Raw genomic sequence first — 23,249 nt, 5'->3', positions numbered from 1 at the left:
GACGACACTTATCCCGATGGGAAAAGTAAGGCTCCCAGTCACCTTGTGCCCGGACACTCCCCAGAGCACATTCAAATACTGCACCTTCGTAGTGGTGGACTGTCCGACAGCCTACAACGCGATCCTCGGCCGACCGGCCCTGGTAGACTTTGGTGCAGTCACTTCAATCAGGCATCTGTGCCTAAAGTTCCCTACCCGGGAGGCCGGAGTCGGAACTGTGAGGGGAAATCAGGGGGAAGCAAGCCAATGTTACAATGTCGCAACCCACCTGCCCGTGCTTATGGTCCGGGAGTCCGCTGAGCCAGAAGTGGCTGAAGAGGATGAGTTGGACCCTCGTGTAGGGTCTGAAAGAATCGTGGAACCAATGGAGGACGTTGAAGAAGTATCAGTGTGCGACATCGACTCCACCAAAGTACTCCGGTTAGGGAAGAACCTAGACCCGGAGGAAAAAGACAAAATAATAAAAACACTGAAGGGCGCCATCGACATCTTTGCATGGCGCCAAGAAGACATGACTGGCATAAGCCCTCATGTCATCACACATGTACTCAACGTCAATCCGGACATGCCTCCTGTCCAGCAAAAGAGACGCCCGCTCGACTCGGTGAAAGCCGAAGCTCTAGAGAAAGAGGTGGACAAACTTTTGACTAACAGCATGATCCGTGACGTGTACTATCCGGAGTGGCTCGCCAATCCGATCCTGGTACCCAAGCCGAACGGAACTTGGCGAGTTTGTATAGACTTCCCCGATCTAAACAAAGCTTGTCTAAAGGACTGCTTCCCGCTGCCCAGAATCGACCAGATGGTAGATGCCACTTCCGGATTGAAACTGCTATCCTTCATGGACGCCTATGCTGGGTACAATCAAATAAAAATGCATACGGCAGACCAGGAGTGCACTAGCTTCAGGACCGATAAGGGGCTATACTGCTACCTAGTCATGCCTTTCGGACTGAAAAATGCCGGAGCAACCTATCAAAGAATGGTTAACCGGATGTTTAAAGGCCTCCTGGGGCGAAACATGGAGGTTTACGTGGACGACATGCTCGTCAAATCCAAAGCATGCAACAGCCATGCAAGCGACTTAGAAGAATGCTTCGAAGTTGTCCGGAGATACGACATGAAGCTCAACCCAAAGAAATGCACCTTTGGGGTCAAATCAGGAAAGTTCCTGGGTTTCACAGTCAGCCAAAGGGGGATCGAGGCAAATCCGGAAAAAATCCAGGCTCTCCTGAATATGCCATCCACCAAGAGACATAAAGATGTGCAGAGCCTGACCGGGAAGGTAGCTGCATTGAGCCGTTTTATCTCATGGTCCACGGACAAGTGCATACCCTTCTTCAACGTGCTAAAGAAGTGCCAAAAGTTCGAATGGTCGGACGAGTGCGAGGAGGCATTCAAAAAGCTAAAAGAGCACATGGCCAAGCCTCCTATCCTGTCAAAACCCGTCCTCGAAGAAGACCTGTTTCTTTATTTGGCCGTCTCCGAACACGCGGTCAGCGCTGCCTTGGTCCGGGAAGAAGAAAAAACTCAGCATCCCGTGTACTATGTCAGCAAGCGCATGATAGGGGCCGAAACAAGATACCCGGTCATTGAAAAACTGGTATTTTGCCTCCTGATGGCGTCAAGGAAGTTGAGGCCATACTTCCAAGCCCATCCGATCAAAATTCTGACCAATCACCCGCTCCGGCAAGTCCTCCAAAGACCTGAAGCATCCGGAAGGCTCCTCAAGTGGGAAATGGAGCTAAGTCAATTCGACTTACACTACATACCCCGAATTTCTATAAAAGGTCAAGCCTTGGCGGACTTCATTACTGAATGCAACGAAGCCGAGGCAACCGCGAATACGCCGGTACCGCCAATCCCCACATGGAGGGTATTTGTGGACGGAGCTTCCAATGAGAACGGTTCCGGAGCTGGAGTGGCTATGATATCACCAACTGGACTGCGACTCCAGGCGGCCCTCCGATTTGACTTCACAGCTTCAAACAATGAGGCCGAATATGAAGCCCTGATAGCAGGGCTGAAATTAGCAAAAGTCGTAGAAGCCAAAAGAGTGGAAGTTTACAGTGACTCCCAACTGGTCGTAAACCAAGTATCCGGAGAATACCAAACCCGCGGCGAGCGGATGGCCGCGTACGTAACAATAGTCCGAGAGCTGCTCCACGAGTTCGCGGACTACAAGATAGAAAGAATCCCCCGAGAGAAGAACGCTCACGCGGACTGTTTGGCTAAGTTAGCCTTGGATAGCGAAATCGAAGAGCTGGGGGTAGTACCAGTGGAACGTTTGGCAGAGCCAAGCATCAAAATAAAAGAGACCACACTAACGGTTGGGCAAGAACCCAGCTGGATGGTCCCCATCATAAAATACATAACAACAGGTGAGTTGCCCCAAGAAAGGGCACTGTCTCGGAAGATTCAGTATCAGGCTCATCGTTATGTGATGATGGATCAAATTCTCTACCGAAGAGGACTCAACATGCCTTATTCAAGGTGTGTATCGGACCCTGAAGCTAGACAAATCATGCTAGAGGTCCACGAAGGGTTCTGTGGAGATCATACGGGAGGACCTAGCCTCTCAAAGAAAATATTGAGGCAAGGGTACTTCTGGCCAACGATGAAAAAAGATTGTATAGACTATGTCCAAAAGTGTGACTCGTGCCAAAGGTACGCGAACATACCGAGAGCTCCTCCAAATGAAATCACCCTGATGACTAGTCCCTGGCCCTTCGCGGTTTGGGGAATAGATCTTATTGGGTCCCTGCCAACAGGAAAAGGAGGAGTAAAGTATGCAATAGTAGCAGTAGACTACTTCACCAAATGGACAGAGGCTGAGCCTATGAAGACAATAACTGCTAAGAAAGTATTGGACTTTGTTATTAAAAACATAGTGTGTCGATATGGCTTGCCTCACAAAATAGTCTCTGACAATGGAAAGCAATTCGATTGCGAGGAATTTACTGACTTCTGCAACCAACATGGAGTAGTGAAAAGCTTCTCCGCGGTAGCCAGACCTCAAACAAACGGTCAGGCGGAAGCAGTCAATAAAATCCTAAAGGTCACTTTGAAGAAAAAGCTGCTGGCCTGCAAAAACAACTGGCCTGAAGAGTTGCCAAGGGTGTTATGGGCCTACCGGACGACCCCTAGAACCATGACCGGTCACTCGCCTTTTTCTTTGGCGTACGGTTGTGAAGCGATGGTCCCGGTAGAAACGTTATTCCCATCCCACAGGAGGAAAACTTATGATCCGGCTACGAATCAAGCTTTGCTTCAAGAGGCTTTGGATCAAGTCGAAGAACTCCGGGATGAGTCTCAAATATGGATGACAGCTTATCAGAAGAAGGTGACCAAGTATTTTAACTCTAAGGTTAAAAACAGAAAATTTGTTATTGGGGATATGGTCCTAAGAAGAGTCTTCCCAGCCACCCAGGAACCCGGAGTGGGGGTACTTGGGCCAAATTGGGAAGGACCATATGAAATCGAGGATGAAATCGGCTCCGGCACTTACAAACTAAAAAGAATGGATGGAACCATTGTGCCAAGAGCCTGGAATGCCGATCACCTTAGAAAATATTACCAATAGCAAAATATAACTTAGACTTTGTTTAAAGAGTTTGCACCGTCCAAATGTATACCTCTTCTACATGTTAAATAAAACTGAGTGCCTTAAAAATAAAGTTTCTATGCCACTCAGGGGGGTACTAGGGTATACCGCACGGACAGACGAAAAACAAACTAAGTAAAATATCCTGACCCAAAGGGCAGGTTAAAAAAAATATATATGCACAAAAATAAAAAAGCATAAGTATAAAAATCCCGATCCAAAGGACAGGCCAAAAAAGAGAAGTATGTGGCAAAAGAGAGATCACATATAAATACCCTGACCCAAAGGGCAGGTCATATATATATATACAAACGGCCCAGGGACAGGCCTTAAAAAATTGTCTCCCCTTCAAATAAAAACTGCTACCTAAATATATTGTCCCAAGGTAGCAGCAAATATGTACAAAAAAAAAAAGAGATAATAATAATACAAGAAGTGGGTGGAATCTTGGTTATACTGGGTTAATCTCGAAGCAGCTCAGTCAATGCGCGGAGGAAGGCGAGGTCCAATACGCGCCTCTACCATGGCATCAAGCTTCTTCTTCTTCTCCCGAAATTTGGCAATCATTTCCTCAGGTTTGGGGTAGAAGGTAAGCTTGATATTTTGGTCGTTGGTAGACCAAGCCATGAAGACTCCATCGTCGAAGCGCTTTGGGCACCGGCCGCAGGAAACAGGAGAAAGGAGCTCGGCTCTTTTTGCCTTCTTAGTGGTTTGTTCCTTGAAGTCTCTAAGCTCCTTCAGCTCCGCGGCTAGAGCGGCCCTGGACTCTAAGTTCGCTTGGTGAGTTTCCTCTAAGGATCTCACCTTGTCAACCATCTCGTCCAAGGCTTCCCTGGCCTCCCGGAGCTCCCGTTTGGCCTTTGCAGCAGCCTCACTTTCCGCCCTCAGCTCCTCCTGATGCTGGGCCTCCAGCCTGTCCCTCCGCTAGGTCTCATCCCGGATCATGGCCTCCGCTTGGGCTTCCCTCTGCTTGGCCTCCTCCTCATTGGCCTTGGCAGCCGCCTCCCGGCGCTCAGCAGCCTCCTGGTAGAGCTGCCTCTCCGCAGTGAGATCCTGAAGGACCTTCCTGACGTCGTTCATGTCCCCAAAATCAGACAGAACGAAGCCATGATTAATAATGTTCTTGGAGAGGCGGCCAGCCTCAGCAGCAAGCTGAACAACAACACAAGTGTAAGAAAGAATCCCCAAAAAGAAAAATGAAGGGAAAAGCAAAACTACAAAGCACTTACCACGGTGAGGGAGTGACTGAGATCCTGGACCTGGAAAATAGAGTTCAGGGAGGCGCAAGTTGCGAACCGCTTAGGTTCGCACCGGGTAAGCTGAGAAGCGAACTCGCCAGTCATCTCCGCGGCGAAGGGAGCCAAGGTGGGCCCAAGGAAGCGACGGAACCAGTCCGACAGAGGGTCCAAGTTAAGGTCCCACGGATCTTGGTACTCCGGGTTGTTGATGGTTTCCTGCACCTCAACCCGCAAAACCCTCCTAAGGGCTTCCACCTCGGCATACCCCCGGGAGTATTCGTCCATGGCATAGTTATGCTTGGCTATCCGGAGCTCTTGCCTCACCTCATCTCCAGGAACTGGAGTCAGCACAATGTTGGGAGGAGCAGGATGCTCTTCCATGGGGGAGACCCCACCGTCAAGACCATGGGCAGGAGTGTCAGCTCTCCGAGGCCGCTTAGGCTCGTCCTGGACAATCATTTTGCCCTTGCGCTTGTGAATCAGAGCAATTTCAGGCTCTTCTTCACCTTCTTCAGCTTCCTCAGGAAGAGCCTGGAGCTCTCCCGCACCTTCTGCAACTTCCTCAGAAAAGCCCCATTGCTTTTCTTGACCTTCTCCCGGCAGCACCTCCTCGTCATCCACTAAATCAATAGTGTCGGGGGGAGCGCTGGAAGAGATCTTTAGAGCAGGGGCTATTGGGGAAGAAGTAAAGGCCGGAGGAGCCTCGGGAGTGTGAACCCCGGCAAGCTGATCCAAGATGGTGTCCATGGAGATACCTGCTCAACAAAAATAAGCAAGTGTTAGAATATCCGTGAGAAACCACTTACACGAGATATGGCAAATAAGCTACTCCTACCGGACTTCCTAATTCGGCCCTAGCAAAGTCCTGAACTTTAATACTGGCAGCATCATCTCCGAGATAGTTGTCCGAAGGCCGGAACCAGCTGGATGTAATGTAAGCTGAAGGACCTAAGGGAACAGGTTCCGGAGGACCAGAACCCATCCGGGACCGACCTAGGAAATCTCCTAAGTTTGAAAAATAAAATTCCTTCAAACGATCCCCCCACCGGGTCGAGGGCATCCTAAACCTATATAGACGCTCGTCGAACCCTACGGGCCTACGACTGGCATATTCGCCAACAGAAGGAACATAATGAATTATCAAAGGAGACTTACCGCCAGCACCGGAGGTGCTGGCACCAGGAGCCCCAGTGTTTGGCTCTGGAACCGAAGGCTGTGGCCTGGGAGCCCTTCTCTCCGATGAATCCTCAATGTGAAGGGGCCTCCCGGCACGACGATCTCCAATCTCTTCTTGAAGAATCTTGTCAAAAAATTTAGCCTCGGACTTCCCGGCAATCGCTTGGCTTCTTCTCTCCACCGGGCTCCCCACACGAAGTCCCCTCCCGGAGGCCGCCTGGGCCTTAGAGTAGGCCTTCTCCTGAGCCTTCCAATAGAGATAAACCTGGTATTTCTTCTCTGTCGTGGCAATGATCTCGTCCCGGAAGGTCTTCTCCGCGACCGGCGCCCTCACATTGGGACAGATGACCCGGGAGAGGTTAGAATCCTCCACGGATTGATGCGGAAGGATAAGTTTGGCCTTCCTACAGTTCTCCGTAGTGACCAAACCCCCGACGTCAAGATCGGCTCGGTCATAGGAAGCAAAGGCCTGGGCCCTCCGGAGGAAGGTCTGGGTAGGGGCGGTCCGCTGATATGGAGGGATCCTCACCCACTTAGTGAGGAGCTCCGGGTGGTCCATTGCCCTAAATCCGGAGGAAAAGAAAAAGCGATGGTGATACTCCTTGACGTGAGTCTGCCTATTATACGGACCACCCCTTCGTTAGCAGGGTGGATCCGGAACCCATAAAAACCGTCCTTAAGTTTGTCCCCCTTCTTGGGGACGGACACAAGTTCATAAAAGTACAAAATTTCCGCAGGGCGGGGAGATCCCCATCCTCGAGCGGCATAAAAAATAAACAAGCCTGAAAGCAGGCGGTAAGCTTGGGGAATGAGTTGATATGGCGCAAGACCGACAAAAACAAGAAAATTAACAAAGTAATCCTGAAGAGGAAGCATGGCTCCAGCCATCAGATGCGTTTGGCTCCAGGCACCGAAGCCGCCATAATTGTGGTTGGGCGTCTCCGCATCGCGAGGTGGCCGATGGTAGGTTCCTGAGGTGGAAGGTTTGATCCCAGCAACTTCCACAATGTTCTCCAGTTGGTGGGGACAGGTCAAGGTGGAATGAAGCTCGGCCGCTTCCCATCCAGTTGCCTGGGACTTATATCCCTCCTGGGCAACGGGTCCCAAGGAAACCTCCTCTAGAGTAGCCATGCGCTTCCCGCTTTTCTTTGAAGACTTCGAGCCAGAAGCAGACATCTTTCTACTCTGTAAAAAAAAAAAAAAAAAAAAAAAAAAAAAAGAGAGAAATTCCAGCAGTTAGGCCCCATACCAAACCCTAAGTCAAGAAAAAGGGAATAGGGGTCCCCTAACCGCTGGAAAGAGGCCCCCTCCGGACACGTGTCACACGGGAAACCCTAGAAAGATTCCCTGAACAAGTGTCGGGTGCAGTAAAATCGCAGAAGGTGGCTTTACACGATAAAGGAAACAGAAAGAAATGATCCTATTCTATGCCCTAAGCAACCATTGAACGAAGAGCGTATGGTCTTCTACAATGAAAATACACAATAACAACAGAGGCATGATAATGGCGATCCTACGACTAAAGCAGTAAATTCAAAACAGACTACATGAATAACTTAAACACTTGCATGCCCAGAAATCTCGAATGCAAACCCAGAAAAGAACAAACAGAACGAGTAATAGCATGCCATTCAATAATACCAAAGGATGCAAAAAACTTACAATGAAGTGTTGAACTGGGGGTCCTGATGCGAGTCGAGTGAAGACGAGAAGGACTGGTAGCAGCGAGCAAGGAAGAACTGGGAAAATCGCAAAGTGTTCAAAGGCTTCGTGCTGGGTCTGAGAATTTTCTCTCTAGGAAATTCGAGCAAAGTTGGCAAGAAATGGGAAGTAACCGAAATGAAGGAAAGATGGTGGCTTTTATAGGCAAAAATGCATGAGGAACAGGCGTCACCACCTACCAATCGAACGGTGGGGGAAACGCACGATTCAAATACCCAAAGATCAACGGGCCAGATTAATTTACAATAAAGGCGGTGGAAACGTTTGAGTATCCGTCTGACACCATTAATGCGCCGTATCAATCAATGGGCGTGAAACGAATCGACCTCTGCAAAAAGTGAATCGCTGCATTAAATTCCATCATTAAATACACCATCACGCGCTCTAAGCTCGTGCTAGGAAACCGAGGAGTCAACCGGAGGCACCTGAGCAAGCCTTGTTTCATTTTTCAAATAAACAAAGCTTGGGGGGTAAATGTTGCCCCTGATTTCGCCCAATATACGTGGACCAACCGGACAGGGACACGTGGATCAAGCAATTCATAATATTTGCTAAGTCTTTTATGCCACAAGGTAACATCCCGGACGTAGGTCCCGGAGAAGGCACCCGGAGTTTAAGGTGCTCCCGGAGGCTCATACAACACTAAGGCATCTCCGCGAGGTGTCAGGCCTCTCCTGAGCAATCAAGTCGCATTAAATACCGCATGGGAGGAAGCGTGTTGAGACTGTAACACGCAATAAAGTCTGACGGCACAACCTCCAACCAGCAGCGCCACAGTAATGATCATTTAAGTCTAGCGACGGCTACACTGTGAAAAGTCACGTCAATCAAAAGGCAAAAAGGACATTCCACATAAAAACCCTACAGCACCTAGGGATTTGACCATGCATTACTCATGGTATATTCATTGGGAATACCCAACTTTATGGATACTTACAGATACACTTGTAAGAACAATTCTAGGGATTACCCCACCAAAAACACTATAAATACCCCCTCAAAGCTCATTAAATGGGATCGAGAATCTTGGGCTGCATATGAGCAAGAAGAGTAAATACTCACCAAGAACATTCTCTGTATTTATAAGGGTGACATTCTTCCAAATATGAATTCTGTATAAAACACATCCATAAATAACAAAGACTCGTGGACTAAGGCTCATTAACGCCCCAACCACGTAAAAATCCTTCTCTCACTTTCTTACAGCTCAATAGTATTATAATATTTTATTAGTTGCCGAAAACCTCGGTCAACAATTTGTAACTGAGAGTTAAACTTAAGTATTTATGCCACAAAATACTCTTTTTATTATTATTAATAATAATTAAAGAGTAATTTGCGACATAAATATTTAAATTTAACATTCAATTATAAATAAATACCTACATTTAATTTTTTTGCAGTAATAATACTTAAGTTATAATTCTGGAATTTTTGTAAGTACTTGGTTGTAGTGTTAAGTAAATTGTCATGTGGTAATCCCTGATTGGTTTAAGTCATTAAATTTTATTTTTAAAAAAAATAGTTTAAAAATACCAATAAGAAAATGGCACATGGATAATCACTTAACATTTAACGGCTAGGTACTTACAGAATTCTAGAAATATAACTTAGGTATTATTACCGCCAAAAATTAAACTTAGGTATGTATTTGTAGCTGGGAGTTAAATTTAGGTATTTATGCCACAAATTACTCTTAAATAAATAGAAAGAAGTTATTTTATTTTAAAAAAAATCTCAAAATTAATTAAACCGAAGAAATGATTTTGTCTAGCACATGAGGCATCACCCCAGAAAACTAATTGTTATAAGGGGATTTTTTATAAATACGGGAAAAAAAATTAAATTTACTTCTATATGACTTAAGACAATACTGTAAAAAGATATGAGATTAAAAAATAAACAAAGTTTAAAATATGGTAAACCAAACAAAAAACCATAAATAAAATTGATAAAATTTATAATAACAAATATCACCAGAAAAGTCGTCGAAGTAGACACCGAAAAATTCACAATCGTCGAAAAAGTTATTGTCGCTGGAAAGTCACTAGAAAAGTCATCAGAAAATTCATTGGAGTTGTCATCATCGTCAGTGTTGACTGTGAATTTGGCCAACCGACGCGGAGTCTGACTAGGATCAAATTTTACTTATGACTATCACGTGCAAAATGATAATAAATATAAACACACAAAGATTTATAGAGGTTTCGCCCCTTTGTTTAGATAATGACCTACTCCCCTTTTAGTTGTATTTACTCTTGAGATAATACCATGCAGATTACAGGCTAAAACCTTATAATTTCTAACTATGACTCTCTTTATTATTACAATGATAAGAATGTGTGTGGCGGGGTGAGAAGACTTGTAAAGAAAAGAGAGAGAGTTATATGCCTTAGTGCTTTTGAGCTTGTTTAGCATCATCCCTTTCACGTAGGGTTATGACCCTTTATATAGTGTTAGGGTTTACAAAGTTGTTATTTGAAAATACATAAAAGATGGAAAATATTCTTTAAGAATTGGGTTGTTACATTTTGGTGTTGAATTCCTAGAATTGTGGGCAGTTTTAACTGTTCTAAAGTCGTAAGAGGATTGGGGACGATTTGGAAGGCTTGTGGGAAAAGACATAAGTGTTATAACGTGACATGTATGCTTGGCCGGCCAACCATATTTGAGGGTTACCTAGTGCATGGGGCTATCTTCCCTAGTCGACCAGCTAAAGGCCCGGCCAAGGTCTTGCCAATGCTTGTATATCTCTTTCTTTACTGGTAATTCTGATATCAAGATGATCTTGCTTTAGAACCTTGAAGATGTAGATCTTGTAAGTCTCCACACTGTTCTTGTATATGTCTACCGTCCAACCATGAGATCTTAAAGGATGGAAGCCTGCACTAATCTGGTCGGTTAGTGCTAACCTGTTGTACCCAAAAGTGAGTGTTTTAATATTTATACTCGTAAGTGCACGAATCGTTTCAGAATATAATGTTTATGTAAGTGCAAGGTCGAACCCATGAGAGTTGACTAACATCAAAAGAAACTATTCTAGACGATTAAGAATATTCTAAAAAGGGGCAAACTTAGCGGTCAGGGTAATGATAGATGGGTTTGGACTAAGGAGCTAAGTGGGTTGTTCTCTTCTAAATCTGCCTACCTAGTTTAAGCCCTTGATCATGCTCCTTTATGCAATGTTGCTCCTGCCTTATAGAACAAACTTTGGAACTCGAAAGTCTTGGAGCGATATAAGGTTATTTGGTGGAGCATCCTCTCTAATGCTTTGTCTATTCGAGCCTTACTTGCAAAAAGAATGCATATAGATGAGGTCACTTGTCCGTTTTGTGGTGAGGGTGAGGAATCTACGGAGCATCTCTTCCTCTACTGTAACTTTGCTTATAATCTTTAGAGGTCATCCCCGTGAGGTATTATGCCAGTCTTGGATTCGTAGGCTCGTGTCTGGGATTGGGTTAAGTTTCTTTGGAATCTGGATCCGAAAGGAGTGGATGTTGAGAAGTTATTCCTTTACGCTTCCATTATGGTTGATACAATCTGGCGAGCCCATAATGATAAGGTACACAATAACTCTCTGAGTAACATTAAGCATTATATTGACTCTATCTCTATTTGTTACGCAGATTATGGGTCGTGTGTGTTCCCTTCAATGAAGACTGTTGTGCCCTCTAGTTGGTCCCCCCACCGAACGATTGGATCAAAGTCAACTGTGATGTTAAAGTTAGTGAATGTTCTATGTGTGCAGTGGCTTTGGCTCGGGATCAGTTTGGGACAGTTTTGTGGGTGGTGTCTAACATGCTAAACTTTTCTTATCCCCTCATTAGAGAATTGGCAGCATGTCTTTTAGCCTTGGAGATAGTTACCTCATTGAATCATCCTTTTGCAGTAATAGAGAGTAACTCGGAAACAGTTATCAAGTCACTAAAAGGAGCTTCTTCTTTTTGGAGAATTGATAACTATGTACAACAATGTAGAACTCTCTCTAAACGTTTGATTAGTTGTAATTTTGTTTCTATTTCAATAACTTATAATTTTGCAGCTCATAATATAGTAAGATGGGATTTTTTTTACATGGTGGATCAGTCCTCAATATCGGATAATATTTTATGTAATAACCGTGATGTCTAACACTTTTATATTTTGTTTTTATCTATGAACGCCTTCTTCCTAGAAAAAAAAAATATTTTAATTATGCGCATACTGTACTTATACTTTAGTATAATTTTCATTAATTACCACAAATTTCATATCTAATTATAGCAGTCATAACAAACCATCACAATAATCTATCTTTCTCTTTCTCTTTCTCTTGCATATATCTAACCTCATTCTTTCTCCTTTGTGCAGCTCTGCCACAATGAGCCATATTTCGACGACTACTGAAAGTCTGACCACACCATTATCTCGTCTTTCGTGTGTAAGAGAAAACATGTAATGGAACAATTGAAAATAGTTTTAGGTTGTGAAATAATGAAAAGAAAAATGGAGAAAAAAAAGAAAATGTAAAAAAAAACGTGAAAGAATAAGGAAAGTGAAAAATAAAGAAAATGAGACTAATTATATGTTGAAAAAGAAAAAGGAAAAAAAAGAAATAAAACGTGAAAGAGAACATTTCATTTAATTTTAGTAATTTATGTAAAATTCCTAAAAAAAAAAATAAAAAATGATATGGTTGTTTTTTTTGTTTTTTTTTTTTTTTTTTTTGAAATTAAACTTTTATTAACAAGAACCAGAGTTTAATACAAATCAATAAGAATAGATGAAAAATTCTCAGTCTAAGTTAATTTACCATCCACCCTGAGTGCATGCACAACAAATTCATGTGAAACAGACATGAATAGGAATGTCTTAGGAAAACTGGAAAATAAACTAGCAAAAAAATTGAAAAATCTAGCTCATTACAAAAAATCTAAAAAAACCTAGCTCAAGACTAAAAAAAGAGCGCTTCTGAAAAGCAGAAACCAAAGCTAAATAATCAGACTCCACATAACTAAGAGGAAGAGCGACGTGTGAAACCAATCCAGCACTACCACTAAGGCTAATGCTCATGCTTGAATGACTAAGAAGTAACCAATAAGTTTAGATCTTCTACAATGTGTGAAATTTCCACCTTTGAAGTATAGATAAACAACATACAAAACACCAAAAAAAGATAAATGAGGAAAGGATTTAACTTATAAAAAAACTAAATTGAAAAACCCAAATTTCCAAATAACACCTCAACGTTAAATTATTATTTAGTTCCATTTTAGTGAACATTGAACTTAAGATACTATTTTGTACCATTTTAAAATATATAAAATAAATTATCATTTAACAAAATAAGATCCAATCGATAACTTTTACATAACTCAAAGTACAAAATATTATTTACCCATCATTATCATTTTATTATACAACCCTAAGTCAATTACGATTTCAATTAATGAATCATAGAATATTGGATTGAAAAGGTTATAATAATGAAATTTTTACATCAAAAATACAAAATGCAATCTTTATTACACTAATATCACTACACGCTATATCAATTTTTTTTTACTCTTTTTCTTTATTTTATTACTATTTTACCACATGCACACTCATTCAAAGCATCGGTACACGTGCAGACCTATGACTCCTTTCAATCAACCATCCATCATTTCTCTCTCTTTTTTTTTCCATTTCTTTTCAATTTTTTTTAAATAGTAACTTCCATAGCTGAATATTTCCTTCTCCTTCAATCCCAACTCTATTTTCCCTCTTTTTTTTGTTCTTCAATTTTTTTTTTCAACTCCCATTAACTGAATCTCATAATCATTTTTCATCTTTTAATTTTTCTCTTAATCTATATATAGATATGGTTGTAACTTGTTCTTCATCAACTCCTTCCCTTATTCAAACAAAAAATTCTAAAATGGAGTTGAAATCTTTAGCTAATAGGAACAAGGGTAAACGACCTGTTGTTGAGGAGGATGACTCTGATTTCGCTCCTCCATTGTCGAAACATGGGCGAGCTCCTCCAAAGAAGAAATCAAAGGTGGCTGCCCATGAAAAAATTCCTCAAGATGATGCTCAAAAAAATAATCAAGATGGAGTTGGTCTTCGGTATAAGGTTTGGTTTTAGTTTCTTTTGGGTTTCACCCCTATTTAAAATTTGTTTGTATTTGCCATTTGTGTGTCTTGTGTTTTTCGCTTGTACTATTCTAGGTTTTTCAATTTAGCATTTCGTTTGGTTTTGTTTGGTTTTTTAGGGCTTCTATTTTCTTAGTTTAATTTATTTGTTCTTTTTATGGGTTTTTCATTTTCGTTTGTTTAGTCTTAATTTCTGTTTCATTTTGTTGTCTTTTTTTTTTCTGTTTTTGTTTTTCCAGATGTTTTATTGTTTTTCATTTTAGTTTCTTCATTTGATCTATTCTCAGTTTGTATTAATTTTTTCATAGTTTTTTAATAGTGTAAACACGTTCTGTATGTGTTTTTTTTAATATGTTTTTGTCTAGTTGTTTCATGTCCATTTTTATATCGTAAATGGGTAACAATTTGATTTACCATGGATGTTGATGTTCAAAGAGTTTTTTCTGTATTTTAGTTTGTTTACAGTTGTTTTGTAGTTTTATTATGGTTTTGCTACTTGCATAATATATAAACTATCATAAAACGATAATGCAACTATAAGGCAACCAAAACAAAAAAATAAACAGACTTGTACGTAACTTGTTGTCCCTTAATTCAAATTTTCTCTTCTTATTGTGTTTTTTTAAAAAATATATTCCACATTGGAAACCAGTAATCAACCAAAATGCAACTGTATATAAAGTAGATCTATTATTCATGAGGTTTTTTTTTAAATTTTCACATCATACTTTGTTTTGGATTCGGGGGAGCTCCAGATCTGTTTGTTACAGATCTACATTTCATGAATCTGAATTTCGATATTAGGGAGAGTTGTTTTGATCGAATAAAACCGAAAACAATTGTGTAATTTCAGTTTCTTCCCAGTTTTTCTGGTTTTTTTTTTCGTAAATTTCTGTTTAGATCATTGCAGGTCTTCTTTTCCAGTTGATTTCGCTGGAATTAATGGTTGTATTTCCCTCGTTTTGGTTTCATTTTGGTTGTTTTGCTGTTTTGAAACGATCGAGGTATGTTCATCTTCATCGTTCAGTCCGTGCAGCTGAAAGTTTAGAGCATGTGGTATTTTTGTAAATATTTGTATGTAAGCTGTATAAATGTTGAATGGGCCAGCCTATAGTAATTTTGTAATTTTTTTCCCTTTTTGTATTTTCCTGTTTTTTTCCCAATAATAATAAATACCAAATATGAATTATGTAGTATATGCCTTTTTTTTTCTTTAAGGGTTCCATTTTAAAGAACATATTAGATCTAGTTGGTAGTTTGTTGGACAAAATGGCTTTTTCTAGATCCAGACAAAAAAGGATCAAGAAAACATTCTTGGCAACATTCTACTATAGTAAACATTATTATACATGAATTTTGAGCCTATATTGGGTGCTGATAAATTCCACATTCTAATTACCATGCAATAACAACAAAGATGGACAGTTCAAATCAGGGCTACAATTTTAATAGTTCTTCCATTCCTTTTCTATTTTGGGGAATGATAGGGTAGTTTGCTGGGACAAAGAAAGAGAGTAGAAGAGATATATAGCTGAGCTCTCAACTAGACACAGCCCCTTTTGATCCATTTGTTGCTTAAGATGCAATCTTCACAGCCTACAATTTAAAACAACATAACAATATAAGAAAATGATGAATAAATACTGCATCTAATATTATAATAATAATACTAACAAGTTCATCATTTCTCAAGAAGACTATATTTTCTTCTTTCTTTTCAATACAAGAAACTGAATTTTCTTACATACCATATACTAATTAAAAAATAATACATTTTGCTTTGAAAAATAATATATATTGCATACAAAAAGTCTTTCTACATATTAATTCAGTTCAACATATTGCCAATGGATTGGGATCTTTCTGTAAGTTAAAATAATGCTAAATAAATCTAAATGTAAGGATTGAATGTAACTCCATGGTGAAAATCAGTGAAAGATCATGATGGCCTCTAAAATCAAAATCCAATGCAACATAAGATAATTCAATCAAACTTTGCTGTGTGTCAATGAATCATATCAATTTATTTAAAGTAATACCTTAGACATTACTCCCCTTCAGCAAATTGACACTGAAGCAAAAAAAAACCAGCCCGAGAAAGAAGAATGAAGAAGAAAGATTCTCACAGTGCAAATTTTGAGCAACCAATGGAAGCCAAAGAAATAAATTTATTGACCAAACCATCAATTAAGATCACAAACACGAATTGAAAACTTCCCACTTCAATCAAATGAATACCCATTTAGTGTCAACAAGTCAGAAAAAAGGCTGCACCGGTGTGGCCGTTAAGTATTTTTGCAGAGAGCAAAGCACCCAATACCAAGATAATCATTATAAATTCATGTTCCATTCATCAAACCATAAAAATCTTAAACAACAAGAGAAAGAACACTAAATCGACATGAAACACAAAATTTAAAAAAAGAAAAAAAATTGATATAATACTTTTTTTTTTTTTTGCAAAATAATTGATATAATACTTAATACCCTAATTTCACCTTCCTCAGCACAAAACTGAAAATAAAAGATAACCGAAAGGAAAACTCACCCCCAACCGTGCTTCTTCTCTACTCTGCGATTCTTTCTTTCTCAACCACTGAACCACTTAAGATGATCAAAGAACTCGGCTTGGCATGGAAGCTTAGTCAGGCAGGGAAATGATGAAGAAACATGATGAGGTAAAGCCATGGGAATGGCTTGGGTCTCTCCCTTCATGTCCAGTAAAAAATAAATAAAAATAAAAGCGTTCGCTGCACTCATGCTCAACAAACACACCAACACATTTGTGATGTGGTAAGATTATATTTGTCAAAAAAAACACCCTTATGCATAGGGTTGTTTTAGGCACCCCTATTGGAGAATTCTCCTATACATTTAAAGCAACCTCTTAATCAACAATCTGACAAAATCTTGTCGAGAACAGTTACTCCAGTATCCAAATTTCCAACCATCTTGGCAAAGAAAAGATCCCAGCAATCATTGTCAATGTTTCCACTTGCCAATGCCAATGAAAAAACCTTCGCGACTTCTTCCTTTCCACAATGGAGCCCATCAATCAACATAGCATAAGTCGACTTATTAGGCGAACATTTTTTATGCAACATTTCCTCCAAAATTCTAATCCCTTCCCCTGCCTTTCCAATATTACAAAATCCTTTTATCAGCATATTATAGGTAAATGCATTAGGAGCACAACCTTTCTCCACCATGTCATCCCACAATCTCCCAGCTTCGTACAATTCTCCCTGCTCACACATTCCAGCAATAAGCGTGTTGTAAGTCAACATACTTGGAATTAAACCCCTCTCGAATTGATCAAATAACTTCCTGGCTTCCCATATCTTTCCTTCCTTACAAAGCCAATATATGAGCGTACTAGAGACAGCATTGTCTGGAGTACAATTGTTCTTTAAAAGTTTCTTCCACAGCTCACAAGCATCCTCCACCTTCCCTTGTTGACACAATACATCAATCACCTTGCAACATAGCGACGAGCTTGGTATGAAATTTCCATTAAGCATATCCCCAATCAAATTTAGTGCTTCACCAGACTTGTTTTCTTTACAATAAGCTCTGATCATAACCCCGTAAGTTACTTCATTTGGATGAACTCCATTCTCATCCATCTCATCCATTACCTTAATAGCATCAGCTAATCTCCCTTGTTTAGCATACCCGTCCATCAAAATGGTATATGTAGTGGCATCAGGCAGCCACCCTCTATCCAAAATCTCAATAAAAGTCCTCTTTGCACCAACCATATCACCTCGCATAGCATAACCACCTATAATGGTAGTATAAGTGACCACGTTAGGGACCAAACCCAAGCTGGGCATTTCATCCAAAACCTTAAGCGCACTCTCCAAATCATTCTTGTGGCATAGTGCTTTGACCAAAATGTTACAAGTAAACACATTGGGCACCACTTCAAACTTATTCTTGGAATTCTCAAACACCCAGCGGACCAAATCATAACGTCTGTTTTGAACCAAAGCATTCAACAAACAGTTCAAGGATCTCACTGAGCGTTGGACACCAAAGTCATGGATCCGCAAGAAGGTTTTTAGTGAACATTTGGGGCGACTGGCAAGTCCATAACTGCGAATGACAGTAATGAAGAGGTCTTCACCACATTTAAGGCGGGATTTACGAAGGTCAGAAAGAAGGGACTCAACAGCTGGAAAAACATTGGCGCGAGATAAGCGACGGATGATGGCATGATAGGTTTCGTAGTTGTGAGAAAAACCAGGATGAAAGTCACCAGCATAATGGAAGATCTGGAGAGCAAGGTCAAGGTTCTGTTGGCAGGTAATAATGGAGACCAAGCGCTTAGGGTAAAGGCGCTGGGGCCATGGCTTGATGGGGGGAGTGACAACATACGATGATGTGGTGCATAAGGAACATGTTGTTGCACTAGCAATTGATATGGTAGTGAGCTTCAATTTCAACTTAAGGAGGTGGCAGCGGAACATGCTATCAGATTAATGATACAAAATGCTACTTCTTTCTCCTGGGCGCAAGTGCTTAACACCCTGCATGCATTATAATCAAACAACAGGTTTAATCCTCTTTAACAATCCAATTCAACCAACACCACCTAGAATAGTAAGAATTAGATAAGACTGAATATAGAATGTGACTTTTTTTTTTATTTTTGAAAATATATGGAGTAATATAAACCATCAGTTTCCTTTATTTGAATATAGAATGTGACTTTTTTTTTTATTTTTGAAAATATATGGAGTAATATAAACCATCAGTTTCCTTTATTTGAATGTGACTGAAAAAGTGGTGCCATAAATTTTCAAGGATTCCCTTGACACCACCTATGTCCAACAACAACTAATTATGAAACAAATTTCTTAACTCTCTGTCACTCAAAGGAGAAAGCCTAGGATGCCAAATCAAAAAGAAAAGAGAAAAAGAGAAGCAAAGGATTTGGCTTTACCTTCACAGCACAAATTGTTTCTTAATCACCCTCTTTTGCATTAATCATTAATCCTTTAAATGCTTCCTTCTCCCTCTGAAACAAAATAAGAAAGATAATTGTTTTGAGATAAATCACTACTTAAAAATAAAAATCATGGACATTGATTTAGTGAAAAGTTATATCTTTCTTCATAATATGCAGTAACTTGATACTGCGCAAAGATTATTAATACTTGAGTATAATATTCCCGAATCAAAACTCATTTACAAGTGAAATAATTTATCAGCGGACAATGTTCAACTGCTAGTTTTTAAATGTTCATAACAAAGCACTGAAATAGTAAACACAAAGTAAATGAACAATCCAAAAATTTCACCTCAATTCAATAAATATGCTGCTAGCACCTTCCCCTGGACATACATTTACTTTATAAGAAATATAGTTTGACAGAGTAGTTAAGTATACATTTCAACTTGTATCCTGATAATTGGAGAACCTACATGCCCAACTGGATTTTGGTGGATGGGGGAGACTAGAACAAGTCAGACTCGAAGATTCAATTGCATTAGTGTTTCTTTTGCTGGCTTTGTCAACATATTGAATTGATTGGCTAGTTTAGTTGGTGTATTTTCTCCAACTACGCACCATCACTGTTCTATTTCTAGTGGCGCATACATCCAGTTGGGGACAAATATTTTTTAGAAAAAATAAATGGAGCTTGTATTAATATGATAGCAGGAAATCATCACCTACTACGTAGTTATAATACAAGAGTGGTTAAATACCACGTAATACTTCTAGTTGATAACTGGTAATTTTAGAAAAAAAGAATGAAAAGACAAACGAATTCATTGGTACATTGAAGAGCATCGTCACCAATAATCCCCACAAGAGCAAGTTCCATCCTTGAAGTGATGGAAACGGTTGGAATCCCTCACAATAATCTCCCTTTCAGTTATTTTGGACATGTATTTAGTTGCTGTGTGGCAATCACCACATACTCTCAAGTTTTTGAAGATCCTAATAGGAGTTCTAGGAGGAGTACTAATAATTCCGAAAGCAATGGCTAATCTCTCACTATGACTTGATAGAATTTCTTCCTTCTCATCGTCTTCCACATCCTGCAACACAAAGTTGTAGTCAGGAATGTAACCAAGACTTTTCATCTTAGCAGTCATAACCTTCAATTCTGTCCATATCTCTTCATACTTCTGATGTGTTTGGTTTCCAGTGTAAAAGACATCAACCTTGTTGTTGATTTCTATGGAGCTCCAGCCAGGAGTCTTCCTCAATCCCTTGTCTCTAGCTAGTGATCTAACTTTGTCTACACCTTCCCATTTTCCAAGTTTTGCGTATATATTAGATAACAAGACATAATAACCAATATTCTCCGAATCAACTTCAAACAATCGATCTGAAGCAAATTTACCCAACTCAACATTTCCATGTATTCTACATGAACCAAGAAGAGCTCCCCAAATAGAAGCATCAGGTTCTACTGGCATACTCTTTATAAGATTATATGCTTCCTCTAAATGACCAGCTCTACCAAGCAAATCCACCATGCAACCATAGTGCTTACGACTCGGCTTGATCCCATATTTTTCCAGCATCAAGTGGAAATAATGTTTACCCATATGAACCAAACCTGAATGGCTACAAGCTGATAACAACGATACAAAAGTAACACCATCTGGCTTCACTTCTTTGTCTAGCATATCTTCGAACAATTTTAAAGCTTTCTCCCCATGCCCATGAAGTCCATGGCAAGAAATGATGGCATTCCAAGGAACTGAGGTCCCTCTAGGGACTTGGTAAAACAAGGACATTGCATCATCTAATCTCCCACATTTTCCATACATGTCAATTAAGCATGTTGCCACAAAGACATCCATATGAAGATTGTTCTTGATCACCCAACCATGAATTTTCATCCCTTGGTGCACATCTCCTAGATGAGAATAGGCTGGTAAGATGCTCACTAAAGTTCCTTGATTTGGTGTTAACTCTTCGCACTTCTCCATTGTGTTGTATAATTTAACTGCCTCACTTGCGAGGCCATTTTGAGCATAACCCGTGATCAAAGTATTCCACGAAATCACATCTTTAATAGGGAGCCCTTCAAAAACACTACGAGCAGAATTTATAGCACCCAATTTTGAATACATATCAACAACTGCATTTCCAATGGCAACATCTTCCATAAACCAGCCTCTCCTCAGAATGAACCCATGAACAGACTTACATTTTTGACAATCAGCTAACTGAGCTACAACGGAAGCTAAACTTAACAGAGTTAACAAATCAGGTAGAAAGCCAATCTGCTGCATCTTCTTGAAAAGTTCAAGTGCAGTTTTCAGATCATCATTCTGTTCACATGCATTGATAATTGAATTCCACGAAATCAAATCTGTAACAGACATTTGATTAAATACCCTTAAAGCATTGACCAAGTAACCAAATTTGGCGTACATATTAATCAACGCATTGGATACAAGTAAGTCGAATTCCAAGCCGTGTTTTATGACATGTAAATGAATAAACATTCCACTTAATACATCATTTGATTGTGCACACACAGTGAGAAGACTTGCAACAGTTAGAGGGTCCATATTTACCCCCTCCAACCTCATTTCATTCAAAACATCTAAAGCCTCTGTAGCATTCCCATTTTGACATAATCCAGAAATCATTGCATTCCAAGTACCTATATCTCGAACTGGCATCTCATTAAACAAATTACGAGCAATTGCAACAAAGCCAAACCGTGAGTACATATGGATCAAGGATGCAGCAACATAGACATCCCACTGATAACCCAACTTCAAAACCTGGCAATGTATCTTCTTCCCATTAATTAGACTTCCACAAGCCTTTATGACAGGAGGGAAAGTGTAGGAATTTGGTTGAAGACCAGAGGTGAAAGATAAATGACAAAAACAATCTAAAGCTTCACGGAAACGAGATGTGCGTACATAAGCAGATATCATTGAGTTCCAAGTATAGATATCCTTGTTTGGTATATCATTGAAAGTGCGGCGGGCAAAAGATATATCACCAACGTAAGAGTAAAGATTGACAAGTCTGGCTGAAACAAACATGTCTTTAACCTTCCCAGACACCACAAGAAGTGCATGGAGGCGCTTGGCCAAGTGCACCTTTGTGCATGATATAAATAGAAGATCAAAATTGATTTTTTCTATTCTCATTTTTCAGAAATTATTAAAAGGAAATTGCAATGTAGCTATAGCCGAGCTTGGAATAAAGGTAGAATTTTGGTAAACTATAGGAGGACTATAGGACTTTCACCAACATGATCATCCATTTTCTTTACCTAACGCACAAAAATATTTGACCAAATTAATTACAGAGCACACTTGCTTAGATCACCCCTAATCAATAAAACAACAATCAAGCCTATGATTCAGTATAGCATAATGAATGGCAGGAGCAGTTACCTGGGTTAGAACAGAAGGTGGAGGCGATTCAGAAAACAAAGGTTCAATCAATGCAACAGACGTCGGAATTTTCGGTCTGAACTCTCACTGTTGAAGCATCTGATGAATGGCACTGAGTACGGTTCATCCGAAGTGAAGGGCCAATTGAATGGAGACCCTCAGCAGCGGGGGATGGTCAAAGGCGGTGGTGTCACCCTTGGACGGGAGATTGTCGCGAGGGAGGGTTGAAGCCGGCGGTGAGGGAGGGATGAAAATGGAGTCTGTCCTAAGAATGGTAATGGTCGATGACAAATGACCAATTAATAGGTTTTCAAACGGGTCGGGTTTGCGTGGGGAAATTTGATTTTTTTTTTTTTTTTTTTGGGAAATTTCGGCAAAAGTGGCAAAAAGTTCAGTTTGATACAGATAAGTCCCCAACCTCCAAAAATAGCGGCAATAGTCCTCCAGCTCGTGTTTTTTATTTGTCTATTGGTCTCCAAGTTAACATATCTGTTAAACTCAATTCAAATGACACGTGTCGAAATATCATTAGTGTGTATTGTTATTTTAATTTTAAAAAAATAAAAATAAATAAATAATTTGAAAAATATTCTTTTTTTCTTTTCTTTTTTTCTTTTTCTTTTTGTTTCTTTTCTTCTTCGTCTTCTTCGTTTTCTTCTTCTTCAACCCAACCCCAACTAGCCACCGGAGCACCACCACGACCCCACGGCCAACCCCACTCCAGCCCCTACCCCACGACCCCAACCACAACCCCCGACCACTCCAGCCCCGATGTTTTCAATCGGCCACTTCGAAAGCTTCGGTGGAGCCTCACCGTTAGAGGGTTTCGTGTCGGAGTTCGAACGGACGACGTGAGCTCCGCCGTTGTTCTTCAGCTTGCTGTAAACATCGTCCATCGATTGGTCGAACTGGTCTAGGGTTTCGGTATCTTCTTCGTCGAAGTTTGTTAGGGTTGTGGTTGTGGGGTCAAGGTTGGAGTGGGGTCGTGGCTGGAGTGGGGTTAG

At 40.4% G+C, this 23,249-nt stretch overlaps 2 protein-coding genes across 2 annotated transcripts; both read right to left on the bottom strand.

The window, feature by feature from the left end:
• Positions 1 to 15,020: 15,020 nt before the first annotated feature.
• LOC115697654 (pentatricopeptide repeat-containing protein At5g16420, mitochondrial) lies at positions 15,021 to 22,312 on the bottom strand. Its single transcript, XM_030624738.2, has 4 exons — positions 22,246 to 22,312; positions 18,806 to 18,880; positions 16,406 to 18,389; positions 15,021 to 15,453 (listed from the first exon to the last, which is right to left on the bottom strand). Exon 3 carries the CDS (start codon positions 18,327 to 18,329, stop codon positions 16,749 to 16,751), a length of 1,581 nt encoding a protein of 526 aa, XP_030480598.1. The 5' UTR covers positions 18,330 to 18,389; positions 18,806 to 18,880; positions 22,246 to 22,312; the 3' UTR covers positions 15,021 to 15,453; positions 16,406 to 16,748.
• On the bottom strand, positions 18,344 to 22,382 carry LOC115697653 (pentatricopeptide repeat-containing protein At4g33990). Its single transcript, XM_030624736.2, has 4 exons — positions 22,246 to 22,382; positions 19,164 to 22,121; positions 18,806 to 18,880; positions 18,344 to 18,389 (listed from the first exon to the last, which is right to left on the bottom strand). Exon 2 carries the CDS (start codon positions 21,994 to 21,996, stop codon positions 19,660 to 19,662), a length of 2,337 nt encoding a protein of 778 aa, XP_030480596.1. The 5' UTR covers positions 21,997 to 22,121; positions 22,246 to 22,382; the 3' UTR covers positions 18,344 to 18,389; positions 18,806 to 18,880; positions 19,164 to 19,659.
• Between the last annotated feature and the right edge of the window lie 867 nt (positions 22,383 to 23,249).

This window comes from Cannabis sativa, chromosome 7, assembly GCF_029168945.1.
Source record: "Cannabis sativa cultivar Pink pepper isolate KNU-18-1 chromosome 7, ASM2916894v1, whole genome shotgun sequence".
NCBI classification, from domain to species: domain Eukaryota; kingdom Viridiplantae; phylum Streptophyta; class Magnoliopsida; order Rosales; family Cannabaceae; genus Cannabis; species Cannabis sativa.
Note: the sequence above shows the minus strand (reverse complement) of the source record. Positions and strands in the feature narration are given on the sequence as shown.